General features: G+C 41.8%; 1 protein-coding gene across 1 annotated transcript; it reads left to right on the top strand.

Annotated features, from left to right (window-relative positions):
- The first annotated feature begins 250 nt into the window (after positions 1-250).
- tmem121ab (transmembrane protein 121Ab) lies at positions 251-1,870 on the top strand. Its single transcript, XM_062034318.1, has one exon. It carries the CDS (start codon positions 720-722, stop codon positions 1,665-1,667), a length of 948 nt encoding a protein of 315 aa, XP_061890302.1. The 5' UTR covers positions 251-719; the 3' UTR covers positions 1,668-1,870.
- The last annotated feature ends 8,592 nt before the right edge of the window (positions 1,871-10,462 follow it).

Raw genomic sequence — 10,462 nt, 5'->3', positions numbered from 1 at the left:
TTCTCTCCCTCTCCTCCTTCTCCGACCATCACACCTCCCCTCCCCGTCCCTGCCTCCTCCTCATTTCACCTTCCTCCTTCAGACCGAGGGGAGGCTGCCACGAGGCAAAACGACGGAGGAGGAGGGGCCTAGAATGGATACCCGGCCGAGCGCGGGAGCCTCCCCGCGGGGATGCCGGCGTCGAACGCCAGGCCTCGAGGGCCGTTGACCTGCTGTCTCTGTGATTTATGGCGGCTTTGGGAGGGGGGAGGCTCCAGGCCACTGCAGACTCCTCTCTTCTCTCTCCTCCGTCTCCGTCCACACGCTCGGGAGTTGCACACACACCGCGCCGCTGTCTGCAGGAGGCACCCGTGGAGGAGTTCTTGGCACGGTGCGGCTGGCAGCGCCTGCGTGCACGTGCATAAATCCACCAGCCGGATCGCCGGGTTTGTACATTGTCGCTCCTACAGAAATAAACTCCTCTCTCAACATCCCCGCACTGCAGCAATCCCGTCGCACGTCTGTTAGACAAAGCCCGCTCTGGGAGTATGTGTGGATTACGATCAGTCATGGCGTGTCAGCTGTAGAACACCAGGGACGGCGTGGGAGTGGGAAACGACTTAATTGATGCGTGGAGTATCCAAGTGATTCCACCGACGACTCCTTCCAACAAGTGCTCGGTAACGCAGGATTCGGAAAACCCCCCTCGTAAACGGAGAGAGCCAAGCGGTGCCCTCGCCATGGTGTTGCCGCCCCCCGACAAACGCCACGTGTGCTTGACCACCATTGTCATCATGACCAGCATGGCCTTCATGGACGCCTACCTGGTGGAGCAGAACCAGGGGCCCAGGAAGATCGGCGTGTGCATCATCGTGCTCGTCGGGGACGTGTGCTTCCTCATAGTGCTGCGATACGTGGCGGTGTGGGTCGGAGCCGAGGTGCGCACGGCCCGGCGGGGTTACGCGATGATCCTCTGGTTCCTCTACATCTTCGTGCTGGAAATCAAACTCTACTTTGTGTTCCAGAATTGCAAGGCGGACAGGAAGAGTCTGGAGACGGTGGCGCGGAAGGCATTGACGTTGCTTTTATCGGTGTGCGTGCCCGGTCTGTACTTGGTTCTCGTGGCGCTGGACAGCATGGAATATGTGAGGACTTTCCGGAAGAAGGAGGACATGCGAAGCCGCCTGTTCTGGGTGGCGCTGGACTTACTTGATCTCCTGGACATCCAAGCCAACCTGTGGGAGCCCCAACGCACGGGTCTGCCCATCTGGGCCGAGGGCCTGATGTTCTTCTACTGCTACATCTTGCTGCTCATCCTGCCCTGCGTGTCGCTGAGCGAGATCAGCATGCAGGGCGAGCACATGACCCCCCAGAAGATGATGCTCTACCCGGTCCTGAGCTTGGTCACCATCAACGTGGTCACCATCCTCATACGAGGCGTCAACATGGTGCTCTTTCAGGACAGCCGCGTGTCCACCATCTTTGTGGGCAAGAACGTGGTGGCCATCGCCACCAAGGCCTCCACCTTCCTGGAGTACCGCAGGCAGGTGAAGGAGTTCCCTCACCCTCAAAACGCCATGGCCATGGAGATGCAGCAGAACTCGGTCGGCCACACGCAGACTCTGCCCAACGCCACCACCACTTTGCCGCACGAACCCACGCCGGCGCAGGACGTCATTGAATCGTGACCGCCATCCTGCGCCTAGAATGTAACCAGCAACACAACTCGACCTGTGAATTTTAGTCATACAACAAAATGTTCTGAAAGTTGTGTTTAGTAGGGTCCGTCTCTTTTGTAACAATGCTTCTTGCAATTAAATATGAAAGAACCCATAGCGTCCAGATGAGCAAAATATTATTTTTTGCTTCGGAAATTTAATCTGGCAGTCATTTCCAATCAATTAATTTTTGAGTAACAGGTACATAACTAACTGTACTTGTACTCGCCAGACTCAATGTCGCCCCCTTTTGGTGTGACGTCATCTACAGAACTGAAGCCTATTTTCTCGCACAGACAGTGTGAATAAAGGCATGTAAAACTATTATTTATGTCCATTAATTGCTAAACTGATATGAATCAGAATCAAAAACATACAAACCCCGTTTCCATATGAGTTGGGAAATTGTGTTAGATGTAAATATAAACGGGATACAATGATTTGCAAATCATTTTCAACCCATATTCAGTTGAATATGCTACAAAGACAATATATTTGATGTTAAAACTGATAAACTTTTTTTTTTTTTTGCAAATAATCATTAACTTTAGAATTTGATGCCAGCAACACGTGACAAAGAAGTTGGGAAAGGTGGCAATAAATACTGATAAAGTTGAGGAATGCTCATCAAACACTTATTTGGAACATCCCACAGGTGAACAGGCAAATTGGGAACAGGTGGGTGCCATGATTGGGTATAAAAGTAGATTCCATGAAATGCTCAGTCATTCACAAACAAGGATGGGGCGAGGGTCACCACTTTGTCAACAAATGCGTGAGCAAATTGTTGAACAGTTGAAGAAAAACCTTTCTCAACCAGCTGTTGCAAGGAATTTAGGGATTTCACCATCTACGGTCCGTGATATCATCAAAGGGTTCAGAGAATCTGGAGAAATCACTGCACGTAAGCAGCTAAGCCCGTGACCTTCGATCCCTCAGGCTGTACTGTATCAACAAGCGACATCAGGGTGTAAAGGATATCACCACATGGGCTCAGGAACACTTCAGAAACCCACTGTCAGTAACTACAGTTGGTCGCTACATCTGTAAGTGCAAGATAAAACTCTCCTATGCAAGGCAAAAACAGTTTATCAACAACACCCAGGAACCCCCGCGACTTCGCTGGGCCTGAGCTCATTTAAGATGGACTGATACAAAGTGGAAAAGTGTTCTGTGGTCTGACGAGTCCACATTTCAAATTGTTTTTGGAAACTGTGGACGTCGTGTCCTCCGGACCAAAGAGGAAAAGAACCATCCGGATTGTTATAGGCGCTAAGTTGAAAAGCCAGCATCTGTGATGGTATGGGGGTGTATTAGTGCCCAAGACATGGGTAACTTACACACACAAAAGGTACATACAGGTTTTGGAGCAACATATGTTGCCATCCAAGCAACGTTACCATGGACGCCCCTGCTTATTTCAGCAAGACAATGCCAAGCCACATGTTACATCAACGTGGCTTCATAGTAAAAGAGTGCGGGTACTAGACTGGCCTGCCTGTAGTCCAGACCTGTCTCCCATTGAAAATGTGTGGCGCATTATGAAGCCTAAAATACCACAACGGAGACCCCCGGATTGTTGAACAACTTAAGCTGTACATCAAGCAAGAATGGGAAAGAATTCCACCTGAGAAGCTTCAAAAATGTGTCTCCTCAGTTCGCAAACGTTTACTGAGTGTTGTTAAAAGAAAAGGCCATGTAACACAGTGGTGAACATGCCCTTTCCCAACTACTTTGGCACGTGTTGCAGCCATGAAATTCTAAGATAATTATCATTTGCAAATAAAAAATAAAGTTTATGAGTTTGAACATCAAATATGTTGTCTTTGTAGCATATCCAACTGAATATGGGTTGAAAAGAATTTGCAAATCATTGTATTCCATTTATATTTACATCTAACACAATTTCCCAACTCATATGGAAACGGGGTTTGTATTTATTGGCCAAGTATGTAACACGGAAGGAATTTGACTTGGTGCTGTGCTCCCTTTGTTCAATGCAAGAAACAAGTAAAAAACGACGAGGCAGCACAGTACCGTGGCGGCCATTTTCCGGCGCCATCTTGGTGTGAAACAACAGGGAGACATTATTGGACACAAGGACATTAAAGGACCACAGTGCGGAAGCAACGAGCTGCCAATTTAGAGGCGGCATTTCTACATACAGCTACAAAAGCGAAACACAACGAAAAATGTGAGGTTGCAAAGCAGACAAGACATAGTTAATGACACGTATGGAATATTGTTCAGGCTTAAGAGGATGAATACCAGTGTAAGGTAAAGGGCAATGAATTGGCAGATCAGCTGGCAAAGCAGATACCAACGGTAGATCGGCACAGAGAGGTACTTCTAACTAAGGCAAAGGCAAAATCATCAATTTAAGGAAATATTTTGAAGAACTGTCAATTACACAACAGAAAGACACTTACTCGCAATACAGAATACAGTAGGAGCGGGAAGAACTGTAAGGGGGAGCACAAAAGAGGAAGAAATCCTATCACACGTTAGATTAGGACACACGTCAAACTGAATAAGACACCGCATCTTATAAACAAACACCCAAAAGGATTGTGAGGACTGCAATGAGGTAGATTAAACATGTAATCATTCATTGTGGGAAATACGGTAGAGAAAGGAGAACAACTAAGAGAGAAAGTTAGAAGACATGATCAGAAGGTGGTTACTCTCAAAGCGGTAGTAAGCAGCAAGCAGAAAATATTACTGAAGTTTTTAGAAGAGACGGGTTTATGGAATAGAATTTAGTGTGGGAAGGTGTATGTATGTATGTATGTATGTATGTATGTGAGGGAGGGAGGGGGAAGTGCAGTAGGTGCACCTTTAATGTTGAGTAAAACAAGAAGAAGAAGAAGAATATTAACATTATGAGCATAAAAGAAATATAAAATAATGTCCAGACTTCCCTGCTCTACCATTTCCTTTTTCTTTTTTCATAGACACCATGGCCTGTGTTTCCTCATGCTCTTTCAGCATTTTCTCAAGCATCTTGGAGGAAAACATCAGTAGAAGAGGACGCAAAGTTCAATAAGCAGCGGCTTACATTCTTTTTCTCTTCGGCTCTGATCTTTTTTCTCCGCTTTTCTGCATTTTCTGACTCAGTCGTTCTCAGTCAGGGTGCTCCTGACTTTGGCTTCAGGCTTAAATCTTTCCCATTGTTCCCATCTGATCAACACCGTTAGAATTCAGAATAATTGGAAGAGTCGCTGCAAATTACACTTCTCTCGCTTGGTCTTTCCTCATATTCCCATCCGATGGAAATGTATGCAGGCTGACTTTCTCTAGTTGTCTTGCTACAACCTGCAACAATGCATCTGGCAGACATGTTTGATCACTCCCTCGATTTCTGCATAAAAGCAACATAATTAAGGATGAAGACGCTACCAAAATGCAAACTACACAATATAAAATTGCCTCCGGGCTTCTCAAGGAGTTGTCAGCAGGCTGATGCAGGCCCGCCCACATTTTTGGAGCTAAAAGTGGCCAGTGGGTGTTCCAAAATATGATGAAACTCACTATAACAAACCTTAAATCACTACTTTCTACCTGTAGACATATTTTTTAGGTCCAGGACTATGAAATAAGGGCCAATGTTTAGAAGGACCCTTCAAAACTATTCCAGTTTAAATGAAGGTCATTTGTGGAATATAAAAACTGCATATGACAAACAGGGGTTCTTGTTTTGATTAGAGCTGTCCGATAAATGCTTTAAAATGTAATATCGGAAATTATCGGTATCGATTTTTTTATTATCTGTATCGATTGTTTTTTCTTTGTTTTTTTTAATTTTTTTATTAAATCAACATAAAAAACACAAGATACACTTACAATTAGTGCACCAACCCAAAAAACCTCCCTCCCCCATTTACACTCATTCACACAAAAGGGTTGTTTCTTTCTGTTATTAATATTCTGGTTCCTACATTATATATCAGACCTGGGCATTCTGCGGCCCGCGGGCCGCATCCGGCCCTTTGTGCGTCCCTGTCTGGCCCGCGTGAGGCCAATTATAAAATTACAAAATAAATTTTAAAAAGTATCTATGTCGAGTGTGCAATACAACGGTGCTGCTTTTGTTTTGAAAATCGTTATTTGTATTACTTCCGTGTGGACGTATGCGTGTGCGTGATTGTGAGTGAATGTGAACAGCTGCAATCACTAATTACAAAATAAAGTTGAAAAAACATCTATGTCGTGCGCGCAATACAACTGTGCTGCTTTTATTTTGAAAAGTATTATTTATGGGCGTGTGTCCGTGTGTAACCTGCGAGTGAAGGTGCACATGCAGCGACAAGTGATGCACGGTTTACACCCGAGACGCTAAAAAGAGAAAAGTTGATGAAGAATGGCGTGTTTCCAACAAGACATGGACTGCAAAGCAACGTTCCCTCTAAGGTGCGTGCCTGCGCAATTGCGCACTGCTCAAGCGTCTGCTGCGCGCAGCAAATATATGCCGCGCACCAAATCAAATCCCATCTGAATTCTAAACAAAATAAACATATTTATTCTATGTAATTTTGCAATGCAACTTTGAGTGACAGGGACAACAAGCGGCCCTAACGGTGTTCGTCAACACCGTTCAATTGAACAACGTTCAATTATTGTAACGTCTATCGAGATGCTTCGAGGACAGGAATTATATCGATCACTTTATTGAGCAAAACTGTTTATATTCGGACATAACCACACCAAAAACATGAGTAAAACAATTATATCTCGCCACACAAAAAGTCGGACAACTCAAACACCACACAAAGTTACACTATGACTCCTCAGTCATACGTGTGCTTATTTTACTGTCATTTATTATTAATGTTAATTTATTTATATTAGTCATGGAATGCTGTTACACACACTATGTTGAAGTATTACTATTATTATTAATTATAATTATCATTATTATTATTTATCTTACGGTATATATCAAAAATAATATTGAGCAAAATTTAATTGAAATATTGTCGATGTGGCCCTCCAGCAGTGCTCGGGTTGCTCATGCGGCCCCCGGTAAAAATTAATTGCCCACCCCTGTTATATATCAATATATATCAATACAGTCTGCAAGGGATACAGTCCGTAAGCACACGATTGTGCGTGCTGCTGGTCCACTAATAGTACTAACCTTTAACAGTTAATTTTACTCATTTTCATTACTTACTAGTTTCTATGTAACTGTTTTTATATTGTTTTACTTTCTTTTTTATTCAAGAAAATGTTTTTAATTTATTTATCTTATTTTATAAATTTTTTAAAAAAGGACCTTATCTTCACTATACTTGGTTGTCCAAATTAGGCATAATAATGTGTTAATTCCACGACTGTATATATCGGTATCGGTTGATATCGGTATCGGTAATTAAAGAGTTGGACAATATCGGATATCGGCAAAAAGCCATTATCGGACATGCCTAGTTTTGATGTTCATGCAAATCTGAAGAAATTTTATTTCACGCTGTTTGTTGAATATAACACACTAGAATGTTATGCAGAGGTGAACTTATAACAGTTTTATGGACAAATTATCGTATTTTCCGGACTATAGAGCACACCAGTATATAAGCCACACGCACTAATTTTTAGCAGAAAAACATATTTTTCCATATTTGAGCCGCAAATATATATGTATACTGTGAAATTAGTTGTTTACACATAAATATTTTTGTAAATGTTTATTTACATACCTTAATTGTTTCTAAACAGTGTCTGTAACACGGCAGTAAAACGGGTGATTAAACAAAACAGATGCCATCGTCATGGAGCCACTAGCTGCGGAAGCTAGCTCTCTAATCACCTAAACAGACTCAATAACTCCACTGTGACGTTATAATAATAATAGTTTGGAAGGTAACATTACTAACACACAGACACTCGTTAACGTGTTAGCATATTAGCTCATGCTAACGACGCTAGCTTGATTACATTACGATAGCACGTAAAAATATGCATGAAAACACTCCAACAGACATCACACATGAGACGGTTTAGTAAGTATAAAAATCCATCCATCCATCCATTTTCTACCGTTTGTCCCTTATGGTGTTGCGGGGGTGCTGGAGCCTATCCCAGCTGCACATGGGCGGAAGGCGGGGTCGCCACCTCATCGCAGGGCCAACACAGATAGACAGACAACATTCACACTCACATTCACACACTAGGGCCAATCAGCCTATCCCCAGGTGCATGTCTTTGGAGGTGGGAGGAAGCCGGAGTACCCGGAGGGAACCCACGCAGTCACGGGGAGAACATGCAAACTCCACACAGAAAGATCCCTAGCCCCAGGATCGAACCCAGGACCTTCATATTGTGAGGCACATGCACTAAACCCTGTTCTACCGTGCTGCCTAAGTATAAACAGTTTTAGTTATATTGTAAAACTTACAAACGTTGCTTGGAGTGATGAAAGAAGAATCCATAGGAGTAAAAACGCTATGGACGGTTAGAGGACGGCGCTTATACTTACGGTTCAAAGCTTTAAACAGTAAGAAACACTGTAGATCACGGGTGTCAAACTCATTTTAGATCGGGGGCCACATGGAGAAAAATCTACTCCCAAGTGGGCCAGACTGGTAAAATCACGGCACGATAACTTAAAAATAAAGACAACTTCAGATTGTTTTCTTTGTTTAAAAATAGAACAAGCACACTCTGAAATTGTACAAATCATAATGTTGTTGGGTTAATAGTATATATACTTTATTTGTCGTTATTTATATTTTCTGAACAAATTATATGATAATGTTCATCAATCAACTCATTGGTGTTAATTTTCAATCAAGATAAAAAAAATTGGTAACATTTTAGTATGGGGAACACATATTCACCATTAATTCATTGCTTATTAACATGCAAATTAGTAACATATTGGGACTTAATTAGTCATTATTAAGTACTTATTTATGCCTTATTCTGCATGGCCTTATTATACAACCAGTAAGTCATTAAATAAGAGTCTTCTCTCAATAACCTCAGAATTATTGCTCATTAGTAACCCTAACCCTAACCCTTATATGTTTCCCTAATGTCCAAATAACTCTAAATTAAGTCTTTGTTACTTTAATAAGCAACTAATCAATGGTGAATATGTTCCCCATTCTAAAGTGTTTCCAAAAATGTTTATCAAAATCAAATTACAGTATGTTATTTATTTAGTTTGATCATTTTCCTCAACTAATGTACTAACATCATGTGGTTTATTTTGTACATATGTAGCATCATCTACAAAGATACAAATAATTGCTATTGCGACATCCAGTGGACACATTTAGAACAGCTGTTTCTTTCATTCAAAAAGGTCAGGTTAATTTTTATACTTGGCAAACTCATCCCGCGGACCGGATAAAACCGGTTTGCGGGCCTGATCCGGCCCTCGGGCCGTACGTTTGACACCCCTGCTGTAGATATTCATTCAGTAGCACCTGCCATGACCGAACTCGTCCAAAAGATGGCGCCATTGCACAAAAAAAATGTGTCCTTGCATTTGTTTAATGAAAACGATTTGCATTATGGCTGACAGCGTAGAAAAATCCAGAAATTAGCCAAACCGTTTTGTAGGCCGCAGGGCTCAAAGTGTAGGAAAAAAGTGGTGGCTTATAGTCCAGAATTTACGGTGGACTATTTATTTAGTTCAATATCGGTACTCAACGGTACTAATGTTCAATACGTTTGTGTGTGTTGATAAATACTAATTGTTTTTGATAATAAAATCAATTTTTTAGGTGCAAAATTTAAAAATGAGGTAATTATGGTAACTGCTGTCTAGTTGTTATATTTTGTTTCATTAAGTTGCAATTAGAGTTGCAAGTCCAAGACATTGAATGGCAGCAGTGTATAGTTAATGGTGTGTTTTTTTTATTTTTTGTTGCCCCCTAAAAAGTGTTAATGCTGTAAGTAATGTACTGATTATGCGCCAGCTGTTTGATTTTAGTCGTAGGTTTCATTAATAAATGTTGCGGTGTTGAAATCGCCACGTAAAATCGCTAATGCTAATCAGTGTTACTGATAAGACATCAATCATCCAAGCCACCAAAGCAACGCGTTTGGCATACGCAGATGTGTCCCATTATTGTGGAAATGAAGCATATTTTAAAGCAGTGGTGTCCAAACTACGGTCTTCAATTTGGCCCGTGAGACGGCACAAGTCCGATAAGCAATTTCAGCTGGGCAAAAATAGCAATTTTGTTGGTGTCTAATGAAAGTAACCCGAGTCAGTGACTATAAATTGAACATTCATATAAGTCATCTAAAGCATTTACCTATATGACCCAATTCAAACAACCTTCCCTAGTCATGGTGCAGAAAAATATATTCAACCAGCACAAAAATTCAACACAGGTGGAGCTAATGTGGGTTGTCAGATAAATAACCCAAGGGTGTCCAAATTACAGCTCGCCAGCCTCTTCAACTTGGCTTTCAAATTAATCTTAAATAATATACTTGAGCAGCTTCTGAATGACACTTATGTACTACCATTTTGAGTAAATTAGATCAATGACCGTTCAAAGTACTTAAAATGATAGCACAGTATGTACATATAGGACACAATCCAAACAACCTTCCCTAGTAATGGCGCAAAAAAATAAATGCAACTAACAAAGGTCAGCACATGGGCACACATAACACAACCTGCTCACTGAACTTTGTGGAATTTTTTTTTTTTTTAAAACGTCCAATCAGAATAAAATAATCAAAATTACACCCGTTTAAACTATTACAATAATGGGAAAAATGCACAAAACACTCTACATACTTAT

This window comes from Entelurus aequoreus, linkage group LG23 (assembly GCF_033978785.1).
Source record: "Entelurus aequoreus isolate RoL-2023_Sb linkage group LG23, RoL_Eaeq_v1.1, whole genome shotgun sequence".
Classification (NCBI taxonomy): domain Eukaryota; kingdom Metazoa; phylum Chordata; class Actinopteri; order Syngnathiformes; family Syngnathidae; genus Entelurus; species Entelurus aequoreus.
Note: the sequence above shows the minus strand (reverse complement) of the source record. Positions and strands in the feature narration are given on the sequence as shown.